This window comes from Armigeres subalbatus, chromosome 2 (genome assembly GCF_024139115.2).
Source record: "Armigeres subalbatus isolate Guangzhou_Male chromosome 2, GZ_Asu_2, whole genome shotgun sequence".
NCBI classification, from domain to species: Eukaryota; Metazoa; Arthropoda; class Insecta; order Diptera; family Culicidae; genus Armigeres; species Armigeres subalbatus.
This window is the reverse complement of record NC_085140.1, coordinates 119,749,564-119,776,043: the sequence shown is the minus strand read 5'-3', so window position 1 is coordinate 119,776,043 and position 26,480 is coordinate 119,749,564. Positions and strand designations below refer to the sequence as shown.

Sequence of the window (26,480 nt, the reverse complement as noted above, 5' to 3'; positions counted from 1 at the left end):
GGCACCATCGGCACCGACTCCCGGCAGCGGTTCTGAATTTCGCGGATTTTGAAGCCGCCGTCCGATGATGAACTTTACCTTTTTGGTATCGTCAAACGCAGGATTCTCACAATCTTGTAAATTTCTGGAAATGTAGATAACAAGTTTTATATTATAATTGAAAAGATAATCTTTTTTGTCGATTTTCCTACCTGCATTCTCTTCAAGTAACAGCACAAATTTTCGTCAATATTACAAAAAGTTAAATGCAAAGAAAACAAAACAACAAACAAAAATGTGGCAAACAACAAAAAATATTGTAAATGTATTATATGTACAATACACATTTTCGAAAAAATATAAATTATTGTATTTTTATTGTAAATACAGTAGATGAGTTTATTTGTTCGAAAAATCATACAATTCGTAAACAATATTTTCTATTGTTTCCCATGCACTGTATTGTCGCGCTCTTCTCAAACGCTCAGATCTTCGCGGTGGTAACGCGCAAGCAAAGATTGCAGCAGCGCGCTCATAAGCTTTTCAACAGGGTGCGAGTCTACGCTGTTAGATTTAATAAGCCGTCGAATGGGGTTGCCATAGCTGAATAGCCGCCGTGTGTAAAGTAAATGGGCGCGCACCAGCGCGATTCAACGGAGGCTGATTGAGATTATCACGATCCGAGTGTTTATCATGGTATGCATAATATTGTTTTTGTACAGTTTGCACCATGGAGCTTATGGTTGTTTTTTATCCGGGTAAATATGCTCAATATCTTCTACCGATCAAAAGTTATAATCGTTTTTCTGTCAAAATTACATTTTTTTCATAAGTCGATATCTCCGGTTAGGGCAGACCAAAAAAATATGTTCACACGGCATTTAAAAGAGAAATTCATATTCCTTATTATGTCAAAAAATTGGAGATATGTTATTTGTTTTAGGTGCAGTGTTTATAATCATCCGCAGGAATATTATTTTGTAATTTGAGATGTTGGGTTTTGATGCAGCTCTTCGATCACAGGGCGGATGATTTGCTTGTGGACAGCAAGCTTATTTTTCAGAAACAATGACGACCGATGGTTGATCAAGGGGTACAGTAGTTTCAACAACCCGGTACACTTCGTCAAGGTCTTGTCGGATAATAAGGTTTCTGTCTAAGCCAAGAAAGTAAGCCTCACTGGCACTGAATAGTAATAGTAATACCACTGTCGTGCCATTCAGGTTGATATTACAATGCTAAGGCGAAGCATGTTTGGCGGATTTTGAATGGGAGAAGAAAGTCATCAAAATTCATTTGTAATAAAAATTATTGAAACTTTTTGGTAACGTTTATTATCGATATATTCTATGTAAACGTTAATTATTTTAACATATTCAGTCATTCGCGATGCAGAATTTAATTCAGTTGATCGCCATTTGTAAAATGAAATGCAACGTTACGAAATCGAATAAAATATCAAACATTAAAAGGGCAACAAATCACAATGAATACTTTTACCTAATTATTCAAGTAAAAATTGTACGCCGTGTGGCATAACTGGGTGAACTTGCCGGTGTCTTCCGATGTGACCTGCGAGGCAATGTTTGTCGTCAGCGCCAACGGATCCTGCACGCACATCGAGGTCACAGCAAACTGATCGAAACTGTTGCCCGCTGCTACATCTTTGGCCATGCACTCTTCGACGTAAACTTTGTACTGTTTAAGCGGCATCTTCCACATATTTTCGACGAGGAAGTCCGTTCGATTAAGGGCAAGACCGATCTGCGGACAAACAACCGATTCCTGAAAGGAGAACTGTTTGCCATAGAATAGGAAAAAATCGGAAGCACTTTTGCGGAGATCGGTTTCGCACGGTTTCAACTTCATTTCTTCGGGCTTACGAGGAATAAAGTTGACGAGCCAGTCTGCCAAGAATAAAAAATGTTGATGAATATTGAGGTAGTGCTGTAAATTGGACGTTAACTCACTTCCGATTATTTTTTTATCAGAAACTTTGGATTGCAATTGAGCAATCGTAGGTAGGTAATCCCGTTTCTGTAGGTAGAACAGAACCAGAACGATTATTATGTAGCGATTGAGATCCAGACCGCCCAGTTTGATGAACTCCTGAACGAAGTAACATAGTTTTTGGTACATGGGGAATGATTTGACGTAGTAATGGATCAGCGTGCTGTTGTGGCAGTTGATTTCACCGGCGAATGTTACACGGCAGCTTATGTTTTCGCATGTGTTCTTTACCGTCAGATGCGTTTGAACGTCCGCCTCTTGAATGTTCTGAATCACCCATTCATCATTGTTGTCGATGAAAAAGGCTTTCAACGCATCAAGAATTTCTTTCACGGATTCTGCCGTTTTTGGATATTTCGCTAAGAAAGGGAACAAATATATTAGAATAAGCACAACAGTGTGTTTTCCACTCAAATGCTATACGCACCATCATCGATATACAGATTGACACTGTCCTCCTCATACCCAACTCCAGACACTTTGGCTCCGAAACACTCCACCCGAACATCTGGTGCGATCGCTTTCAAGGCACTTTTTATCTCGCACGGTATGACGCTGGACTTGGCAAAAAAGATCAAGTTATTTCCGTTTTCGATCAGACTGTCCACGTTGGGGTTTGTGAGGAACTGTAACAATTCGGAGCTCAATGTAGGACAATCGACGGAGCCCGTTTGATGTATCGGTGGCAAGCGTTTGTCGATTGGTGCGATTGGTGCAATCGTATTCGTCCCAGTGGGACTCATAGGTGGAGGGATTTGCGGTGGGGGTTGCTGGAAAGCCATTTGCTGCTGTTGATTGGTCATTCTCATCACGGACGGATTGAATAACAGCTGCTGTTGGTGTACGAATTGTTGCCGTTGCTGTTGTTGGGTACCGATGCTGATCATTTGCATGTCGATGCCCAGTCGCATCATGGAAGCGCTCATCATTGGGGGCGGTGGCAAATGAATCGGTGGTGGTGGCAACATTCGAACCGGAGGGTTGGTTGTGAAGGCAGGAATGCCTGGCCCGGCCACAATTGGAGGTCCTACTAGCATATTTGGCGGTAGCTGATAGAAGGAACCGTTGCCAATTGGGGGTAAGGTAAACACGTTTTGAAATCCTGGAGAGAGAAAAGGATTCGGTATTAAAATGTTACCAGCTGGTTTAACATTTAATTTCTGTTCAATTTCTTTGAAATATTAAACATGTGGTTACATAACAAAATTTGGATGGTAAATATTGTCCCGCAAAAACAAACTACACTGATCAGTGTTTTCACAACGCAATAGTAGACAAGTCTTCAAAAGATAAAAAAGTTTTATTGAATTAAAAAGGGGAGGGATTTCAAAACTTCTGAGGGTATTGATATTCGGCTCTGTAATGCTACAACCGACGAGTGAGCCTTTAAGTATACGCAATGTTTAAAAACATCACAAAACAAGTCCCACAAACTTATTGTAATTGTAGCGTACTGCCCTCACTCGCATATCAGTACCATACCGTTTTTCACATACCTACTGAGATAATAGCTGTTGAAGTTCCAAATCGCATCTTCCATATGAAACTTTAAAAAAATCTAATAAATTGAAACATAATCGGATTTCGTTGAAATTTTCATTCGATAGACTACCGGGAAACGATTTAGTTTGATTGAAACACTGCTTAATTTTGTGCAGTCAGGTCATGTAAATTCTTAATGGAACTGTTAGGCGAGTAGTTTTAATATGGGACGCACATTCACTCATGAACACACAAAATCACACTTTGTATTATTATTAATGGAAATAGCTTATGTGGATAATATGCTGATCGTCACATCCAACGACAATGGGTACGTGAATACACCACTAGGTGTTCCAATCTTCCAAATCCAATCTTCCACGATTCAGCCATCTAGGATTTTAGTATGAGAAAGCCAGCCGGTTTGTTTATGTTTTGCACCGAAAATGAATTTTTCACCCCCGCCTTCTTCTCTTCCATAAACTGGGCAGGTTGAAACACCTAGCTGTGTATTCATCTTGGGTACGATGGAGTTGTGAAGGCTTTGGCAGGAGAATTCCAGATAACAACGCCTGGCGAGGTGAAACATTTTTTTAGGTTTGAGAGAAAAGATATTTTAGTTACTAGATAAAGATTGTCGCTTCGGTTCCCTTTGTTCTGCTGTCCGAAACATGTGTGGTACATACCTGTCAAATCGTATTTAGCTCCCCTATCCTCGCTAGCAAAAGATGTTCCGGACAGCGACGACAGCGACAATCTTTATCTAGTAATTAAAATATCTTTTTTTGAGAGTGACGAAGAAGGACTACGCCTACTGCTTGGACCAAAAATGCTACATCGACATCGTTGGTTGGACAGTTTGGACTGACAAGTTGGTTGGATTCCCATTTCCCGGAAATGTGAAGGACCATAAATCGAATTCGGGTACCTGTTCAGTTGCACGATTTCGTGGTGTGCCAGAAAGCAACAATGCATGGCACTTTCATAGACCGAGGCAAAGTACATCTCATTGGCTGAAAGTTGCCGGGAGTTGCTTTGGCTCAAGAAGCTATTGAAGGACTTCGGAGAGTCTGTACAGAACCCACTGCAGATCTTCGAAGACAACCAAAGTTGCATCAAAATGTTGCACCACAATGCAGGGCTGAAGCGTTTCAAACACGTGGATACCAAATATCACATCAATGTGACTTATTGCCCATCGGCGAATATATTGGCGGATCTACTCACTAAGCCGCTGAATTGGGTGAAGCTAGAGGACCTCCCAACAAAGAATTTAAGCTGAATAAGCTATTTTTTTAGCTGAAGAAGACTATTTTTGGTTGAATAAGCGCTCCATCAGCTTCCGATGTTTTTTGGGCTACGCAAGAGGATTGGTTTACGATCTCTGCGCGATGAGAAGGAGTGATGGCAGCACTGCGCCTTTCAGCATCGCGCAATACGCGAGGAGAAGTGGATGAACGCTGTCATCAGAGGAAAAGTAGAATCACTGAAATTTGGCACGGCAAGGTATAGCCAATGTAATTGAAAATAATTTTAAAAATTACAAACAGACATTTTTTTGAAAATGATTTATTAGGCGGTATTAGAAATTCAATAAACATTAAAAGTAGTACCATCTCCGGAATCATTTCAAGAAAAAACTTCATTGTCATTAACAATCAAATTAATATAAGTATAATGTAGATAATCGAAATTCTAACCTCATGCTATAAATTATTTGTAAATAAATATAATTTTGAAATTTTGAAAATTATTTTGAGAGCTGCATCCCATACCACGCTGTGAAATTCTTTTCATGATTCTACTTTTTCTTTTGATGACAGAATTCATTCTTCTCTTAGCGTATTCAGTGAGAGCGCGAGGGACTGAAAGTGTAAATGGTTCTGAACGAATGAAGTGGAATGAATGAAAAGAAAAGAAGAATGAATAAAGCTCAATCAAGTTTGTTATCTCGATCTGACCAGACGTGTTTTACTGCCTCTCAGCAAGGAACGGGAACGGTTGACATTTATTTTTATCATTCATTCTGCCACGCAGTCAAAGAAAAAATAAATCCACGACAGCCGCAGCAGCAGCCACGACCAAGCAGACGACAGTCAGCACATGATTTTATTATTTTCTCTCTCCACAATGAATGTTTCTGTACACTCATTTCACGACGTATGACCGTTTTTGGTGGTAAATGATAATTTCATTACTCCTTGCTCATTTTAGAGACTAGATCTAATAAATTAGTAACAACGGCTAGCATTCTTTGTAGGCTTTGCGGCACAGGCAATTAGACACGATTCTGTTCTGTTTGCGCTGCGCACTAACCAAAATAAGAAATATAATGCAAATGCTTAGCGCGCGGTGGCTCGAATCTCACGCAGCATGCAAACAAACAGTTTGCCTCATCGGCAAAAAAAATGTCACAATGAGGCGTACATTTTTTTTGGAAAACAGTTTCGGTTTGTGCGGTGCGTGAAATTTGACTGGATAAAATGTAAACATTCGCATAATCACAGCAGGTCGGTGGCACGGCGCCATGTTTTTGTAGCCAACATCTCAAAGTAAAATTCATGATAGTATGTGTTTTGTTTACAAACATCACATTTGATTCTCATTGGGATACAGAACTGTCAGTGGGATACGGTCACGCAATGTTGGCTGCAAAACAAACCTATTGTGTGAGATAGGGATGCCACCGGGCTGAATCACAGTGTTTTACTGTACATTTCCCAACACTGCCTCAGCTAATAACCGCAGCCAAATTCCCTTTTTTTGCAGCCGGTTCAATACCAGAATGAACTTGTCAGTAAGGTAGGCCGTCTTTAGTGTCTCGCACTGCTCGCACTTGACTCGATCAAAAATCGAGTCAAGTACGAGACACCGAAGAGGGCCTTACACAGTTGAGCTTAGTTAGACCGAATGGCGGGCAGCGTATACTATAGTTCGCCTCCGCGCGGTGCTCGCTGGAAACGGTAGCGTATCAACGGCAGTTGAAGGGCTAGGCGGCTAAATGAACTACAAATGAGGGAGCGCGGTAGCGCATTGAGGCTGGCGCCAGTAAGGTCTCAATTATGTTTCTGGCAGGCACGTCATGGCTATGTGTATGGTATATTGTGATATTGTGAAGCGAGGGCTGGCAGTCTCACATTCTACTCTCTTAGTACGGGTGACACCGACTCGAAACGGCGAGTGGGCTAATGGCTAGGCTGTCTTCCGTCCCATAAAACCGTGGCGGGCCTTGTAGCACGCTGCCCAATCCTGCCATCCAGTTTTGCCTACTGCAGGGCTGGTAGCGATCATTGCTGCTTAAAATAGTGACTTTAGTGACCAACACTGGCGAAAAAAGGGACCAAATAGTGACTTTCAGCTGCAGAAAAAGTGACCAAATAGTGACTTTTAATTTCATTTACAGTGACAAAATGGACTTTATTTGAAGTTAATAAGGCCGATAAAAATTATTTTCAAAAATTATGTCTCTGAAGGGGCAATAAATTCAAAAAAAAAGAATTGCCAAAACATTATTCAACAAATCCGATGAAAAGGAAATTGTGTGCTTATTTAATGGAATGTCTTCACTTTTCATGCACCATTTAATTCCATTACTTTGCAATCTTTACTAGTATACGTATTTCGACCTCAACAGTAAAGACGTCTTTAGTCTCTCAAGCCGAGTCAAGTATGAGACATTGATCCAAGTTTACAGAGTGATGGAAATAAATGGAATAGTTCGTCTTATGACGTGTGAAATCTAATAAGTTTGTTTTATTTGATTCTGTTTTATTTTTTTACTTTCCACCCCCTTCACCACTGGAAAAGCACAACTTTGAGATAAGTCATACAGAATAATGTGCAATAATGTTTATTATGGGTTCGAACTTATTCGGAAAATCTTCGCTTGTGTGTAAAAATAGCTCTTTTTTTATTACAGAAATTTATATAATTAATTTTTAGACATAGATTTAATTCGACTCACATAGTTTATTAATCTGAAACCCAAGAATAATTTCAAAACCTAATGAATTTTCTCAGAACTTCAAAAAGCATAAACAAGAAGTTCGAGCTACCAACCAACAAATCCACGATTTTTCTCGATGGAATATCCAAATTTTATGCAGTTTCAAATGTTTAAATTGTCATCAAAATAAGCTGAAAAGATTGTTTGTTTTGAGTATGCACTAATGAGCATTAGAGCAAGCCTTCGCTCACTAATAATTTCCCCGAAACAACAGGAAATGTAACTGAAATTAAAAAGATCAATCTGAATATTCAACAGTTTAAAACCTCTTTTAAAAACTGTTAAAATCTACACTTTAACAATTGATAGAGTTTAACAGTTTTCAAAATAGGTTTGAAACTCAGCAGTCAGCTTTTGGCTTTGTAAATAATTTAGATTCACAATCCGCTGTGCCCATCCTGCTTGCATTACTTTATACCCAATCATAAACTGTGACACGAAAACCTTTTAATTAATGGCTATTGAAAATCTTATGACACCGAGATTCACAGCGAATCTGGAGTCTCGAAGAAGCTCCGAAATGCGTTCGGGCCAAAAAGTACTAAGTAGTCATTTTTCCAAAATTCGTCATTTCATGTTCGTCATGAATGAAGCATCTTGCAACGGATGAAGTTTCACATTTTTAAACATTTTTCTCATTCCACGACGATGCTCACGAAACATATTTAAAATAGTTAAAAATAGTGACTTTTTTCGAGAAAAAGTGACTTTAGTGACTTGAGCTCGAAAAAAGAGACTTTTTAGTGACTGACTCGAAAAAAGTAACCAAGTCACTAAAAAGTGACCCGCTACCAGGCCTGCTACTGGGTGGGAGTAGGCTCAGATGCACTTTCCTGACTTGCGCTGATCTGGCTCTGAACACGCAAGTGTCAACCCTCGCATGGCCTCCCTGCTTGTCGCAAGGCAGGCATAGTCAACCATGGAATCACTGAAGGCGACTACTCCAGGTGGATTCGGCGGCAGCCGCAAGGGGGACCCATAGAGCAATGAGCCTTGAAAGACAAAAATCATTGGAGATGGAGGTGATGGACCCCTTTGCCAAAAGGGGTCTAGCGAGGTCCCCTATTAGAGAGGGGGAGAGTGGAGTGACGGTTGCTGCTATTGGCAGTACCGAAGAGTTTCCAATGGTGGTGGGGAGTAGCCCTGCCTGCACGCCTGATGAGCCACTACCAGGAATACGGGTGGTGGCCGAGCAACTCGATGAGATCATCGAGTTCATAAGCGGCAAGCAGAACACCAACAAGGAGCTTAAGCAGAGCCTGTTGGTGCTTCGGCAAGCTGTTCGAGTCGCAAGACAAGAACAGGACGCTTATATCAGGCGTGTAGCGGCAGCAGAGAAGGTAGCCAAAGGTATCCAGACCAAGGCCCTCTCCTCCCCTAGCGGTGTTACTGCGGCGAAAGAGGCGACGGCCAGTGAGGGTAAGAAAACGCCAAGCTCGAAGCGACCCAAACGCGCTACCATCAAGGCAAAACGTCGCCTGGAAGGTGCACCGGAGCCTGAAGAGCGTGTGCCCAAGAAGATGAAAGGCACTAGACAGGCACAAGTTGCTGAGCCACAAGCTGGCCCCAGCCAGCCATCGGTATCCACCGAAGGGGATACAACTCCTTGGCAGCTGGTCAGTAGGGTTCGGAAGTCAAACACCCCTCGACCTGCGAAGAAGGTGAGAGACAGAGGCGAGCCTTGCTGGTGAAAACCGACAAGGACAAATACGCCGATGTCCTCAAATTGCTGCAAGCGGCCGATAGCCTATCGGCCCTGGGCAAGGATGTGCGCAGCGTCAGACGTACCAAGAACGGTGAAATGATCTTGGTACTGAAGCGTGGCGCGCAATCCAGCGGGGTAGCTTACAAAAAGCTTGCCCAGGAGGTCTTGGGTGACGGCGCTCAGGTCAGGTCGTTGGGTGCGGAAGTGACCCTCCAGTGTAAGCAACTGGACGAGGTCACGACCGCGGAAGACGTCATCTCTGCCGTCAAAGAGCAGTGCGGCACAGAGGTTGAGCGGTCCTCTGTACGTCTAAGAGGGGGATTCTTTGGTACGCAGGTAGCCAATCTCAAACTACCGGTGGCTGACGCCAAAAAGGTCATTCAGAACGAAGCAAGATGTGCCGTCGCTGTGGCGAGGCGCAGGAATGCGACAAGGCACCTAGGTGCCTCATCTGCGCCAGTAAGAAGCAGGCCCGGAACCATGCTATGGGCGGGCTTGCGTGTCCCTTCGGAGAAGCCAATCGGAAAAAGCCGTGCAAGTAACACAGCTGAACCTGAACCACTGTGCACCTACCCAGCAACTGCTGTGGTAGTCGGTCTCGGAGTCGAGGACCGATGTCGCCCTGCTGTCCGACCCGTACAACGTCCCTGCCGACAATGGCAACTGGGTGGCGGACGGGTCTAGGTCGGCGGCAATCTGCACAATGGGAAGGTACCCGGTTCAAGAGGTTGTACACTCCTCCGCGGAGGGTGTCGCGATAGCCAAGATCAATGGTGTGTTCTACTATTGTAGCTGCTACGCCCCACCAAGGTGGCCAATGGAACAATTCAACCAGATGGTCGACAGGCTATCGTCCGACCTAGTAGGTCGGAGCCCGTTCGTTATAGCTGGAGATTTTAATGCTTGGGCAGTGGAATGGGGCAGCCGCTGTACCAATCAGAGGGGACAAGCGTTACTCGAGGCACTTGCAAAACTCGACGCAGTGCTTGTCAATGACGGAGCCAGTAGCACATTCCGTAGGAATGGGGCCGAGTCATGGATAGATGTAACGTTTGTCAGCCCCGGTCTGGTCTCTGACCTGGACTGGAGGGTAGACGAGGGCTACACCCATAGTGATCACCTAGCAATTCGCTTCAAGATCAACTATGGTGTGCAGCATCCGAGGGCGGGTGATCCCTGTCAGGCCCGTGGGTGGAAGTCCAATCACTTCGTCAGCGAAGTTTTCACCGCGGCCCTGGGACTGGAGGCCAACACCGACAGTCTAAGCGGGGATGCGCTGGTAGCTGTCCTATCACGCGCGTGCGACGCTACTATGTCCTGCCAAGAAATGGCAGACGCCCGGCATACTGGTGGAGTGCCGAAATTGCAGCCCTACGATCAGCCTGTCTCAAGGCTAGACGTAGGACGCAACGAGCCCGCACCGAGGAGGAAAAGCGGGCCGCCGGGAAGTGTTTCGAGCTGCGAGACTGGCCCTTAACCTTCGGGGACTCGCGCCGTTGTAAAAAGTACAACAGGTTCGAAAAAAGCACGCTTCTCGTTCAAAACACAGGCGGGACTGCGTGAGCGGCCCAGGATGAAGCGAGTCCCGGAAGGTTAACAAGGCCATCAAGAGCAGCAAGAGAGCGTGCTTCGACAACCTGTGCGAGGGTGCCAACGCGAATCCGCGGGGTGACGCCTATAGGATCTTTATGGCCAAGACCAAAGGGGGCTCTTCACCCCCCGAACGGTCACCGGACCTGTTGGCGAGGATTATCGAAGTACTCTTCCCGTCCCGAGCCACAAGTCCCTGGCCTCCTCCTGCGCTGCAAGGCGCTGGGAGTGTGGCCGAAATGGTGGCTCCGGTGACGAATGAAGAGTTACTCGCAGTGGCTAATACCCTTGCGATGAACAAAGCTCCAGGGCCTGATGGAGTTCCAAACAGTGCACTCAAGGCAGCGATCATAGCGAACCCGAACATGTTCAGGCTAGCTATGCAGAGATGCCTGGATGAGTGTCGTTTCTCTGAGAGATGGAAAAGGCAGAAGTTGGTACTGCTGCCGAAGGCCGGGAAGCCTCCGGGCGACCCATCGGCGTACAGACCAATTTGCCTGATCGACACGACGGGTAAGCTACTCGAGAGGATCATTCTCAACAGGCTCACCCCGTACGCAGAGGGTACGGATGGCCTGTCGAGTAACCAGTTTGGTTTTCGGAAGGGTAAGTCCACGGTGGACGCTATCAACTCAGTGCTAAAGACTGCAGAGGTAGCGATGCAACGGAAAAGGCGAGGAATTCGATACAGTGCGTTGGTGACACTGGACGTGAAGAACGCATTCAATAGCGCAAGCTGGGATGCCATCGCGCTCTCGTTACACCGGCTTAGCCTGCCGGTGGGACTGTACCCGATCTTGGACAGCTACTTCAGAACCGTGTGCTGCTATACGAGACCGATGCCGGTCAGAAAAGTGTTCCTATTACCGCAAAAGTCCCGCAAGGGTCAATCCTGGGCCCGGTACTATGGAACCTGATGTATGGCGGGGTTCTGAAGCTAAAGTTCCCTCCTGGTGTGAAGATCGTCGGCTTTGCTGACGATGTAACCCTAGAGGTCTACGGGGAGTCGATCCCCGAAGTAGAACTAACCGCAGAACACGCGATCAGCACTGTGGCGGACTGGATCAGTGCGAGAGGCCTTGAGCTCGCTCAACATAAGACGGAGGTGGTTATCGTCAGTAACCGTAAGTCGGCACAACATGCAGTTGTTCACGTGGGAGACGTCGCGATCACTTCAAAGCGGAGTCTGAAGATTCTTGGGGTCATCATAGACGACAAGCTTACCTTCGGTAGCCATGTCGAATATGGGTGCAAGCAGGCTTCGACTGCTGTGGCGACATTATCGAGGATGATGTCCAACAGCTCCAAGGTGTGCGCCAGTAGACGTAGGCTACTGGCAGGCGTTGCCGCATCTATCCTTAGGTACGGCGGCCCGTCCTGGGCAAAAGCACTGTAGGTAACCAGTTACCTGCAGAAACTGGAGACCACCTACCGCTTGATGTGTCTCAGGGTGATATCGGCCTACCGCACGGTATCGCACGACGCATCCTGCGTGATAGCGAGTATGATGCCAGTCGGGCTGGTCATCCGGGAAGACGAGGAGTGTTTTGAGCTACGTGGCACCAGAGGAGCCCGCGAACGTACCAGGGTGACTTCGGTTGCCAGATGGCAGCGCGAGTGGGATAACTCCTCGAAAGGTAGGTGGACCCACCGGCTGATTCCTAACACATCAAGCTGGGTGGGGAGACCCCATTGGGAGGACACGCCGCGCTGGGAGTAGCGCAGGAATGTTGGTTCCTATGACTACTGATACCCCGCGGCGTGGCAGAGGAGTGTGGGTGAGCATCCAAGTCAGTCTCACATGGAATGAAACGAAAGGAATGAGCACACAAATCAGTCTCACACGGTATGTTTGAGTTGAGCTAGTCTCATATAGTATGAGCGAGGTGAGCGTCCAAGTCAGACTCACATGGCATGTCAGAAGTGGGAACCTAAATAAAATGTCCCACAAGGGATGCCAGAGCGAGAGTTAGGTCGAATGACTAGAGTAGTATGTGTCAGCGCGAACTGAATGAAAGAGGTGAGCATCCAAGTCAGACTCACATGGCATGATAAAGGTGGGCGGGCATACAAGTCAGACCCACATGGCATGAGAAGGATGGGCATACAAGTCAGACCCACATGGCATGATAGAGGTGAGCATACAAGTCAGACTCACAGGGTGGGACAGAGCATGTAGGGTGTGTTAGAGGGTGCGATAGAACGAGCACCCAAGTAAGACTCGCATGGGACGGGTGCCTGTGTGAGCGAGAATGAGCGAGTACGTTTAGTACTGCCATCCCCCAGAAGTAGGGTAAAGTGCCCAATAGTGGACCCCCAACCAATAGTGGACCCTCCAGCTATTTTTGCATTATTACAGCACAATGTAAATATTTTGCTATGAAATTCCATCGGGAGAACCTACTTTACAGTCCTATGATTTGATTACATGCATTGGAAATGCTATGGAAAGCAAAATTGGATGAATTTTTACAATTCTTTTGAAAATAAACACGAAAGTGTCCATTATATGAATATTTTGGGGGGTCCATAATAGGGAAGAAGAACGTCCCGAAACGAAACATGAAAATCAAATGAAGTGTCGACTATAGGGAAGCAATTTCCTGTTATGGACCCCCAGGGGGTCTACTATAGGGCGAATTCAGTCAGACACGGACAGAAATTTATTCCAATTGAAATAATAATATCGTTTTTTATATTCAAATGATTGAAATTATTTGAATTTACCTCAATTATTATTGCTTTCATAATATTTGTTTACATGATTTTAAAACAAAATTATGTTTGTTTCAATAATACGATTTATAACAATATTATTGTAAAAACTAATATAATTTATTTTTGAATCAATAAAATTTGATTTAAATTTAACGTGTAGTTACTTTTTGTCACCCTATGCAGCAACCTTCGTAACGGAATGGCACCAGCATAAAGAGCCGCGCACATAGGATACGTTTGCGTTGCGTTTGACAGTTTTCTCATGGGAAATGTGTCAAACGTAACGCAAACGTATCCTATGTGCGGGGCTCTTAACGCTCGCATAACATTTTCGAAAAAGAAAAACGCTCGCATAAATGTCAAAAACAAAAATGTTTATTTTTTTGTTAGGTACCGGAACAGTTTATAATTTAAATCTACCAATCTAAATTTACTCAGCAGCTATTAAAAGTATAGGTAAGTTAAATAATTCATTATTAATGTCTATTGATAAAAATAAATCTCTTCGTAAAAGGTTTGATGATAGGAAAACTTCTCGGATACAGGAGAAGCCGATGGCAGGAACACAAGCATCCGGGACATTCTCAACAGAAGCAGCCAACTCGATCGACTTTCCAGTCAGCAATGATGACAACAGGATGTGTATGAAACAAGGCGATCACTGTGACTTGCAAGTAAGTTTCTCGGACAATCCAACCAACACCCAGCTATGTGTTAGCTGGACGAGCGATCCAAGATACCGGGTGTTTAGTAACGTTTGCTAGAAACCATCTTTGTTATTTTTTCCTAATAAATCATTCCATTCCTTACAACCAAACCTTCCACACGTATTTTATGTTTGCTCTGCAACAGGTTATGGGCCTGAGCACAGTATTTCTCTATTGAACGTTAGAGCCTATTCTGCGATAGATATGGATCTGAGAAGCGTCAATGCTACGAAGCTCAATAATTCAAATTATGAGACGTGGAAGTTAAGAACGGAAGCACTGCTGATCCGAGAGGGACTGTGGACGTATATTAAGAACGGGCCACCAGCTCCGGTAGCAGGTCAGGCTGATGGCATACCTGAGGCGTGGACAGAAGGTGATGCAAAGGCTCGTGCTACCATATTGCTCCTGTTGGAAGAGAATCAGTATGGCGTAATTCGAGCACATCTGACAGCCAAGGAAGCATGGGAAGCATTAGCAAAACACCATCAAAAAGCAACACTTACCACGAGGGTTTCTTTACTACAGCGAATGTGTGAAACTCGTTATAACGATGGCGAAGATATGGATAATTATTTGAACAAGATGGAAGACCTATACACGAAACTCTGCAGTGCAGGGAAGGATCTCGGCGAAGACACTATGGTGGCTTTCATACTGCGAGGACTGCCGAAGTCGTTCAATGCCTTAACGACCGCATTAGAAACACGTTCGGATGATGCGTTGACCTTGAACTTAATACGTGAAAAGCTTTTGGATGAAGTAAACAAGCATGCTCGTAATGTTTCCAGTGGATCGGCATTGAGGGGATTTGTGAACCGTAAATTGATATTATGCCATAATTGCAAGCGGCCAGGTCACAAGCAACGGGAATGCAGATGGAAGCAAGAGTCGAGAACGGAGAAGAAGCAAAATGCAAAAACGGCTCTTGGCAATCAGGGTGAAATGTACGCACTAATAATTGGCGAAGGACATGATTCGGAAGACTGGATTGTTGATTCCGGAGCCAGTTCTCATATGACGTCAAGCCGTAAATTCTTTGAAGAAATAGTTCCCGCGACAGGAAATGTTGAGCTAGCTGATGGACGGAATCTCACAGTTGAGGGATCTGGCAGCGGAGTTATCAAGTGTAGCGATGAGAATGGTAACTTAACCATGATACGCTTGAATGGAGTACTCTACGTGCCAAAGTTAGCCGCAAATTTGTTGTCGGTTCCTGTTCTCACTACAAGAAAAGCTGAACTGAAATTCGAGGAAACGAAATGCTTGATACTGATCAATGGCAAGACAATCGCAGAAGCTGTGAAATCGAGGGGTTTATATCGCATCAAGCAATGTAGTGATCAAGCTTGTGCATCCAACGGTGATGTTCATCGAGGGGATTGTCAACACACTTGGCACCGGCGCTTTGGGCATCGTGATGCGGAAGCTTTATCTGAGATTTTGCGAAAAAGCCTTGTCAACGGAATGAAGGTATCTGATTGTGGAATTCGTACAGGATGTGAATGTTGTCTGAAGGGAAAGCAATCTCGAACATCATTTCCCAAGACATCAGAGACAAAGACGACAGCTTCTATGGATCTTATTCACTCTGACGTATATGGACCGTTGGAAGTTAAGTCGGTGAGTGGTAAACGTTACATCCTTACACTTGTAGATGATTACAGCCGATACTGCACGATTTTCCTGTTGAAATGTAAGTCTGAAGTACCAAGCAAAATAATAGAATGGTCGGCATACGTGAAAACACAATTTGGACGATACCCCAAGCGGATCAGATCCGACCGAGGAGGGGAATACTCAAGCGAACGGCTGATGACATATTACCGAGAGAAAGGAATTCATGCTGAGTTCACAGCTGGGTATTCACCGCAGCAAAATGGAGTGGCGGAAAGACGGAACAGATATATTATAGAAATGTGTCGTTGTATGTTAATTGATTCCAAACTTCCAACGCGGTACTGGGCAGAAGCAGCAAATACAGCGGTATATCTACAGAACCTTTTACCAACCAGATCGATCTCTGATGTTACTCCATACGAGGCCTGGTGGGGTAAGAAACCTGACGTCAAGCATCTCAGAGTGTTTGGGTGTAAAGCTTTTGTTCACATCCCTAAAGAAAAACGACGGAAGTTGGATGAGAAGTCGAGACAAATGACATTTGTTGGGTATTCAAACAACCACAAAGCGTACCGGTTCGTCGATGTTTCCACAAATCAACTGGTGATCAGCCGAGATGCAAGATTCGTAGAAGAAGAATATATCCAAGCTAGTGAAGATGTCCCGATATTGGAGGAAACTGTCGAAGATGCGTTACAACCTTTGCAGCCTATGAAACAATTGCCGATCGCGCTTCAACCTATTGCTGATAGAAATAACGATGAAAGCACTGATGAAGACGATGATTTTGATTCGTGTGATGAAGATACTACCTGTACCACAACACGCAAGTCTGAGCGATGTAATAAGGGAGTTCCACCGGCACGATACAAGACTTCAAGTAATTTGGTGAAAAGAATCGAGCCACAAACCTACGACGAAGCTTGTTCTAGTGATGATAGTGAATTGTGGAAATCAGCAATGGATGAAGAGTTCATGTCACTAATGCAGAATTCAACATGGGAATACACAACGTTACCTGAAGGCAAGAAGGCCATCGGATGTAGGTGGTTGTATAAGCGCAAGCTAGATGAACATGGTCGAATTTCTCGATACAAGGCAAGATTAGTTGTTCAAGGCTTCAGACAGAAGTTTGGCATCGACTATGACCAAGTTTTTGCTCCAGTTGCAAGGCATACTACTTTTCGGATGCTGCTTACTGTTGCTGCCCGTCGAAAATTGTTGGTAAAGCACGTAGATTTCAAGAATGCATATCTCAATGGTGTTCTATCTGAAGACGTATTCATGAAGCAACCTAAAGGATATGAAACAGGCAGTTCTGATACAGTTTGTCATCTGAAGCGAAGTTTATATGGCTTGAAACAGGCTGGACACGTTTGGAACAAAACCATTGATAATTTTTTCAAACGGCTCGGCTTTGTCCAATCAAATTCCGATGCCTGTTTGTACATTAAAATCAACAATGAAAATCAGCAAACATTCATACTACTATACGTCGATGACATGCTAATTGTATGTAACACTTTGGAAGAATATGAAGCGATTCTCAAATCTCTTTCTGCAAGGTTCAAAGTTAATCCACTCGGTGATGTACGCCACTATCTCGGAATTCAAGTCAATCAATGTTCAGGAGGAGGTTTTGTAATCAATCAGCAAAATTATATTCAGCGATTAGCAGAACGTTTTGGTCTTGACAAGGCGAAACCATCAGCCATACCTATGGAACCCGGCTACCTTCGAGCAAAGGAGGAGGAGAGTGATCTTTTGCCCAATAACAATTCATATCTGAGTTTAATTGGCGGATTGCTCTACGTTGCTGTGAATACAAGGCCGGACATAGCCATCAGCACTTCCTTGCTGGGCCGCAAAGTTAGTTCCCCAAGGGCAGAGGATTGGACGGAAGCAAAACGAGTGATGTGATACCTTGTAACAACGGCCAAACATGAATTACATTTAGGAATAGATGAGTCAAACATGACTGCCTTCGTAGATGCTGACTGGGCAGGAGATCATCGCGATCGAAAATCGAACACAGGCTACATAATATTCTTCGGAGGAGGAGCAATCAGTTGGGGTGCAAAGAAACAAACATGTGTGGCGCTTTCTTCATCTGAAGCAGAATTTATAGCAGTTGCCGAAGCAAGTCAGGAGCTTTTATGGATTCGTAAAATGATGCTAGATTTCAATGAAGTAGCTGAAATAATACTATATGAAGATAACCAAAGTACAATCCAACAACTTAAAACCGAGAAGTTAGAGAGGAGATCCAAACATGTGGATACCAAATTCGAATTCGTCAAAGATCTGGTTAAGAAGAAGCTTATCAAAGTTATCTATTGCCCTACAGAAACTATGATTGCTGATATGTTGACCAAACCACTACAAAAAAGGAAGTTGGTCACTCACCGAACGAACGCCGGAGTGAAATCTGGACTACTCGAGGAGGAGTGTTAGCTGGACGAGCGATCCAAGATACCGGGTGTTTAGTAACGTTTGCTAGAAACCATCTTTGTTATTTTTTCCTAATAAATCATTCCATTCCTTACAACCAAACCTTCCACACGTATTTTATGTTTGCTCTGCAACACTATGCTGTGTAAATAACAAGAGCGCAACGATATATCGATACTGCATGCAGAACCGGAATACGGTAAAATGTCTAATTTACTACGAAAAATCCGTCTTTAAGTTTTTTTCCTTGTTCAAGCAGGACGATACTATATACGCCGAGATCTTTGCGATACCCATACGGATACCAAGGTTATCAAAGTTCTGACAACAGATACGACACGATGGAGGCCGGGGCGTCATTGCAACTGGTACAAGCTTTCCTGTACAATCCACGCATCATCTGCAACATATCTCCTACCATCACATTCAACGAGGGATCAATACGGATAACTCAAAACTACTTTTGGCGAAACAACCTGAAGGATCATCAGCCGGGAGGCCAATGCTGTTAATTATAAGTGAATGCGAGGTGTTCTATTAGATATCATGTATTGTGAGTACATTTAAGTGTTTCTTGTTGCTATGATGCTTCTTTAATATTATAAGAGATCTTTAATATTTTTGCTTTACAAATTTATTGCCTCTACGAAACTAATAAATAAGAGAATCAGGTGACTGATATTTTTATAAGATACAAGAAGGCATTAGAATAAACACATGTGACATGCACAAATACATGTTTTTAGTCACTCTAAAAAAGAAATTAAAGAATCCCTGAAGTTAAATGACATATCTTTTAATTATAACAATTATACCCTAAATGAATTTAAAAATAAAGGATCATTAAAACAAAAATATTTTGGATGTATTTTTAATGAGAAAGCAAATTAAAACAATAAGAAATCTCTTTTAAAAATAACAATATTTTTGTTATTTGTGAGTTACACGTTACGACGTTACCAGTGCAGCGAAGTTTCAAACCATTATACCAATCCAAATATAAACATATTTTCTTTTAATTTCAACAATACCTGATTTTTGAAACAAATATGTTTTCTTATTACCGCCAAAACAATGTTAAATTCTTTTTGAATTTACATAAAATATTATTGTTTTTACAATAGTTTTTTCTGCGTGGACTTTAAAATGTTAATTTCCACAAATAACGTCGTGTATTTGAGTGTTTTATGTACGTATCGTGAAGAGGAGATGCAGAACTTGGTATTAAATATCAAGCAGAATTAATATGTTGAAAATTTCTACTCCGTATGACAGGAAGAGCTAAATTCCGCTACTAGGGGGTCCACTATTGGGCATTTTACCCTAGTACTGGGAGGTTGTTCCTGGGGAAACGATGGCGAAGGGAGTTTAGTCGATATTACCGGTACGGTCGAGTCCGACAATCCAGCACACTTCCGTGTGGTAGTTTGGCAACTACAATGCACGTGTGCTGGGTTAGTGTGTAAATGCATTCTCCCTTGTAAAACAATAAAAATAAAAAAAGACCGACTGGACTGTACATATGAGTGGTCTGAAGACGGCCTCGTCGACATACGTACATGGCCAAGGTACAATCAAGTAGTGGAATTAAATGGAATTTTACGAACTCTATGACAAGTAAAGTGATTCCACTAAAAGCTCAAAAGAATTTTCTTACCAGAATGAAGATTTTATTACGAATCATAAGTCATGGCTTCAATAATCAATACAAATCATTATCGCTGTTCTAAGGATGGCTTATTTTTAAACTCTCCACATGATTTGAATCTGAGAGAATGTTACTTGATCGCATGGTATATTGATTAATATCTTCTAGGTAAGGGTAAGCACAGGCAACTCGGTCATTTTTTTTCAATCTCAAATTTTGAACACAGCTCAGCTCGATCAAGCTCGAGTATGACGTTCCATGCAAATAAAGGGCTTTCTTTTATAGAAGATATTGTGTTGCTGGAAGTGGTTTTTGGAAGTGTCCGGCACTTGAGGACAACCACATTCTTCAACATTACTTTTATAAAATTAGAAGTAAAAGCTCAGATAGTGATGTACAAGTTTCAGGGGTTACACGGGACGTGCATAGTTAAAATGTAGGGATTGAATCCTAAAGAGAAAGAACAAGTCTCTCACTTATCATCTCTGTATACATACACCCAGGTTTTTTTTACGCAGTTAGAATTCATTAATTTCTCGGTTAACCTAAACTTTCACAGCTTTTTAAATACCCCCCGAATTTTCTTTGATTTGTTGTGAATTTTTTCGTGAGGTTAACTCATTGTTTTATTGACGCTGAAGGTCTTAAACGACTAAAACCAAACCGTGTAAAAAAAACCTGGGTGTATATGATATGTAGCATACCGCGAGAGACTTTTTTCGCAAGCTGTCATGATAGAGAACTGATTCGAAATACTACACCCCATGATAAATTTCTTTTAGGAAGCTTCAAATGGGGGGAGCTTCAAATGAAAATAGCGAAAACAAAGCACAATTTTTATGTGAGGGCTGCCTATCCGATTCTGTTTTGTCGCACTTGTATGCATGTTTGATAAATTTGTTATCATGGCTTGTTATGATTCGGAACAGTTTTTGCCTCTTTTATCGTTGTTCGTTTTGTTAAAATGTGATTATGTAAACAACGATTCAAACGACGGGTTTGTCGAATCTGATAGCACTCCCACTCAAATCAACACAGCACAAACCCTGCAAACCCTACCTTTAATAATAACGTTTTAGTTTGCGTGAGCGATACTGAAGTTTTGATTACTTTGTTTACAAAACTAGATAAAAATTATTGCCCTTTAAATCGTTTCATATTTACCTTGCGCAGGGGGAGCCATTTTCAATCCTGATCCCAGCGCTACGTGATCAATTGCTGATTGAATGTGGTCCTGTAATCAATTCCGAAACCATGAAATAATGTTCTAGATAATCAATAACATTCAACGTGATTCAACTATACTTACGAATATTTTTCCATTTCCGACGAACCGTAGTTCGCCTGGCAGCAGTTGCTGCAGTATCGTCGTGAATCGCGGAACAGATTCAATGCACTTTGATTTGGTTAGCAACAAATCGATCATGTTCAAAAGATCGAGAACCCCTTGCGCGACAATTATCGATGGAGCCCATTCCAGCTTGCTCAACGACGACAAGTAGCGAGTGGTCATTTTAAGGAAATTCTTCGTCATCACATAGAAATCGAACAACCCATCCAGCAGATGCGGTTGCAAGTTATTCTTCCCCATCATTTCATGCCTTCTGAAAAGGAATTCCTGATAGTTGTCCGTTGAGGTCTTCTTGAAGCGTTGAAGCTTCTTCATCTGTCTGTGGTTCAATTGGTTGTGTTCAACATTCATAACGTGTTCAAGAGATTGACGGGCGTTGAAACCTTTTTCATTGCAAAAACCACAGCCAAACGTAAAGGCCACTTTCTGCTGACGAAGGTCAACCTCAGAAATATCCGGTGGCCGATAGCTGTTGAAATCTGCTAGTTTTTGCAACCGATCCAACAAAACTTCCAGAAGCGTTACCATGTTCAGGTCCAGCAGAGGAGCTGCATTCAGACGGCGTATTATTTGCACGTAAGCCGGAAGCTGAAAATGGTATGCGACGTTCCGGCCACGATGCTGTCAACATCCAAAAAACTTTAGATCAATACACCAGATTTGATAAAAAAAAAAACAAACGTACCTTCAAAAGTTTTCTCTGACTGATTTCCTCCTCCGACACTACCATAGTTTTGCCTGCGTTATCAGCGGAGAAAAATTAAATGAATCACTTCTGCTTTACAGCTAAACACAAAATGAAAGGAATGAAAGGCGATAAGAAACCGAGTGATTCAGATTCACAAACTATACTGATGTTGCAGCGTTGCAGCTGGATTTCAATTTCATTTACAAAATTTTGCTGTCTTGCCGTCGCCGTTCGTTGTCAAAGTCGCGAAACCGGGGTGCCAGATATGTTGATTTTCAGAAATCTCATCAGTAAATAAAATGTCAATGGATTGGGCCGATGGGGCAATTGCCTTAAGGCTTTTCATATAAGACGTTCACTCAGGAAAATCGACACATAATAAACAGATATAAACTTAACCTAATTTATACTAAGGCTCTGTCTCAATTGGATAATTAAACTGAAATTAAACTTAGAAGTGACATTTCCATAATTATCGAATAACCCTGCTCGCAGAGCAAGATTACTTTTGACAGATATCGAATTATTTTCCATCGATGTCCTGTTGGAATTGCTGGGTAGCACCAGCCATTCTTATAACGGGGTGATTTTTAAATTTTCGAACTGTCACTTTTTAGTTTAATTCTCCAAATCCCGCACGGAACGATGTCTAAAAGCGAACAGGAATCTACCTCAATTAGACGCAAACCATCCTAGCAAAGGTTCAAATATTCATCTTGGACTCGAATCGTGTATCTTCGACCCCTTCGACTAAGCGCAAATCTGTGTGTTCACCGGTACACTAACACATTGAACATGCTAAGCGGTTCAAAGGGTTCAACTGACACTTTTTTTTCTTTTCGTCGTCCATCTTTTGTACCGACTGTATCTCGTTCCTTTCGCGGCCGTGACAATTTTATTTAAAGATTATCCTCGAAAAGGCGTCTTCCGGCAAGGCAAAAAATGCACAAATACGGCGTTATTGCAAAAACTCTAATTTGGAATCAATCAACAGGGTGAAATCACCTCTCCGGCAGGACGTCTGACGAATGCTAAGCATATCCGGAGTACGAGTCACCAGGATGAGTGGCCAGGGCGGCATCCAATAAAGGTAAATATGGTGTGGGTTTTTTATGTAGGAACATGTAGGAACTTTGTAGTGGCGGTAGAACTATGTTAAGTTATTTTTTTTTGGTTTCTTCGTAGGTCAAAAGCAGCACAAATGCAGTTAAAATGGATCCAATGGCAAACTTCTCCCACAAACGATTCACCCAGTGGGGACTCCAATTGGATGGAACTGTACGGTGCCTTTCGGTGCCCATCAGCAACAGTGAGATCCTTGGCCAACACAATCTTTCGCTTCATCAAAGGTGGGTATAGTCAGAAACGTCTCTGGGTAAAGTGTGGGTGTTTTATTTTTATTTAGAATGTTGATCGTTTATTTCCTTTCTTGTGTGTTTTACAGGTAACTTCGTGATTCGACACCAGATTGGCTGCACGGGTGCAGCGCAAAACGAGGCGCAAATAAATCCTACATCTAATAGATCCCGCAGACGAAATTCACAGCAGCAACGCCAACCAGACAGGACCGCCGGCTACCATTCGATGACTATCGTCAACGGAAAGATGATCCGCACCTTTCTCAACGCATCTCCTGGGCGCAGTACCCGCCCGTGAAACATTTAGCTTCGGATTCGGAACTTATTCCGTCCCCCTTCCAGAGAGATCCTATTGGAAGGATAAGACGGTCCTGTTTTCCTAAAAGGAGCGGTTGGACCATAGCCGTTTAGAACGGCGGCGTCCAAGCTCCTCTCGGCGGCGCGGCATCACACGATGCCAAATCCCGGTGGTGCCTTCGGGTATTGCCGCGCCGATCTCCCGAGGGGGCCCTTCATTGGTTTATACCAGTTAGGGCATTGGGCGTCGGCAGCCGCAACAGGGCCGCAGGTAAGCTTTCGTTTTATCTAGGGATCCTATATTAAGAGATGTGCGAATACTTTTCCAGACGATTTAGCAGCGCTGTTACTTTCGTAAACAAACGCTGCCAGCACTTGCCGTGGCGCAAAATGTTGGAGCTCAAACGTGACTTTGCTCATAATAGCATTTTTAGACTTCGTTATCTAACGTCCAACAGTGTATTATCACTAAAATAAAAGTGTAATACAAATGAACAAAGTACCATGCATGAACTAGACTACTTCAACTTGCCAATGTAAAACAAATTGTTTATTCGACAAAACTTTTCGTGAAATCTTTTTCATTACAATCGCAATACCTTTCAATCCGCAACAATAACGATGTTCATTTGGCTCAGATTCTGACAGCTCTCAATGCTCGATTGGCTCAAGATGGCCGCTTTCGCATATCTCTGAATGTAGGATCCCTAGTTTTATCCATGTCTTTTTTTGTATATTTTTAGGACCAAAACATTTCGAGCGAGCTTGTATCTGGGTTCTGGAATAATGGGTGGGTGTTGCACCTCATTTGCTTGTAGGGAGCCTTTTCCTTGATACATTTGTTTCCCCGATGTCGTGGAAAAATTCAAAAACCGGCATGCCAAGGGAAATACAGGGCCGGTAGGAAAAATGATTCTTATCTTTAGTGGGGATTCCATATGAATCCAGTGGAGATTCCATCTGCAATCCAGTGGAAATTATACCTGGAATCCAGTGAGGATTCTTTCAGAACTCCAGTGAGTATTCCTTCTCAACTTTAGTGAGGTTTAATTCTGTGCTTCAATGGAAATTCCTTCTGAAATCTAGTAGGGATTTCTCATGAATTCAGTTTGGATTACTTTTGGAATCCAGTAGGGAATTCTTTTGAATTCCAGTGGGGATTACTTCTAGATCTAGTAGAGATTTCTTCTGTAGTCTAGTGAGCAATCCTTCTGGAGTCAAGGGGACTGGACTGGACTTTCAGGGGACTGAAGAGAAGGCTAATACGACTAACCACCATTTGTTCAATATGGCGTCCAATGTTTTTTTTAAATTTCGTTGATTCAATGATTACAAAGCTTCGGAAGTATCGACGGGCTTTTATTTGACATAGAAAGCCATACAAACACAAAAGGCTCGATATACCACAACTAATTGCAAGTTTTTGCTAGGAAAAGGTACCAAAAACGATGTTGGGTAGAGTGCCAGTGTACCGTGGATGACAGGCGTTTCACCCTCCTGCATTTTTTCATTAATTAATTTCAATATTTCAATCAACAGACCAATATGGAAGCTATTGATTGCAGTACTCAAATAAATTCATGAAAAAATCTTATGAATTGAATGCAGATTACTTATGAATCCAGTTGAGATTTCCTCTGGAAACCAGTGAGGATTGCTTTTGATATCCAGTGGGAATTTCTCATGAACCCAGTGGGGATTGGTCCTGGAATGCAGTGGGATTTTTTTCTGGAATCCAGTGGAGGTTTAATATGAATCCAATGGAGGTTCCTTATGAATCTATAGAAAAAGTTTAGGGTCATTTGGCCGAATGTCGTTTGGCCGAATAAGTCATTTGGCCGAACGCCATCTGGCCGATTGCCGTTTGGCCGAATAGTTGAAATTCTCCGAATGAAGAATAAATGAAGAAGAAGGAAAGAGAAAGAAGAAAGAACCATAGAAGAAGAAAGAATCAAGAAGGAAAAAAGAAAAAGAAAAGAAGTACGAAGAATAAAGAAGAAAGAAGGAAGAAGGAAGATAGAAGACGGAAGACGGAAGAAGGAAGAAGGAAGAAGAAATAAGAAGGAAGAAAGAAGAAGGAAGAAGCAAAAGGGAAGAAGGTAGAAGGAAGAAAAAAGAAGGAAGAAGGAAGAAAGAAGAAGGAAGAAGGAAAAAGAAAAAAGGAAGAAGGAAGAAAGAAGAAGGAAGATGGAAGAAGGATAAAAGAAGAAGAAAGAAGGAAGAAGGAAGAAGGAATACGGAAGAAGGAAGAAGGATAAAAGAAGAAGGAAGTAGGAAGATAGAAGAAGATAGAATAGATAGAAGAAGGAAGAAGGAAGATGGAAGAAAAAAGAAGCAAAAAGGATAAAAGAAGAAGGAAGAAGGAAAAAGGAAGATGGAAGAAGGAAGAAGGAAGAAGGATAAAATAAGAAGGAAGAAGTGAGAAGGAAGAAGGAAGAAGGACGAAGGAAGAAGGAAGAAGGAAAAAGAAAAAAGGAAGAAGGAAGAAAGAAGAAGGAAGATGGAAGAAGGAAGATGGAAGAAGGATAAAAGAAGAAGGAAGAAGGAAGAAGGAATACGGAAGAAGGATAAAAGAAGAGGGAAGAAGGAAGAAGGAAGAAAAAAGAAGGAAGAAGGAAGTAGGAAGATAGAAGAAGATAGAATAGATAGAAGAAAGAAGAAAGAAGAAGGAAGATGGAAGATGGAAGATGGAAGAAGGAAGAAGGAAGAAGGATAAAAGAAGAAGGAAGAAGGAAGATGGAAGAAGGAAGAAGGATAAAATAAGAAGGAAGAAGGAAGAAGTGAGAAGGAAGAAGGACGAAGGAAGAAGAAAGAAGGAAGAAGGAAGATGGAAAATGGAAGAAGGAAGAAGGATAAAAGAAGAAGGAAGA

At 42.7% G+C, this 26,480-nt stretch overlaps 1 protein-coding gene and 2 long non-coding RNA genes across 3 annotated transcripts; 2 read left to right on the top strand and 1 right to left on the bottom strand.

The window, feature by feature from the left end:
* Positions 1–1,287: 1,287 nt before the first annotated feature.
* On the bottom strand, positions 1,288–22,192 carry LOC134210735 (uncharacterized). Its single transcript, XM_062686975.1, has 6 exons — positions 21,953–22,192; positions 21,226–21,888; positions 21,081–21,150; positions 2,417–3,091; positions 1,950–2,348; positions 1,288–1,886 (listed from the first exon to the last, which is right to left on the bottom strand). The coding sequence occupies exons 1-6, from the start codon at positions 21,995–21,997 to the stop codon at positions 1,480–1,482; spliced, it is 2,259 nt and encodes a 752-aa protein (XP_062542959.1). The 5' UTR covers positions 21,998–22,192; the 3' UTR covers positions 1,288–1,479.
* LOC134210736 (uncharacterized) lies at positions 13,821–18,828 on the top strand. Its single transcript, XR_009978852.1, has 3 exons — positions 13,821–13,946; positions 14,005–14,164; positions 18,528–18,828. It is a non-coding gene; the product is annotated as an uncharacterized LOC134210736 (long non-coding RNA).
* A 615-nt stretch (positions 22,193–22,807) lies between the features above and the next one.
* LOC134215022 (uncharacterized) lies at positions 22,808–23,872 on the top strand. The gene is made up of 3 exons (XR_009980001.1): positions 22,808–23,045; positions 23,141–23,304; positions 23,400–23,872. It is a non-coding gene; the product is annotated as an uncharacterized LOC134215022 (long non-coding RNA).
* The last annotated feature ends 2,608 nt before the right edge of the window (positions 23,873–26,480 follow it).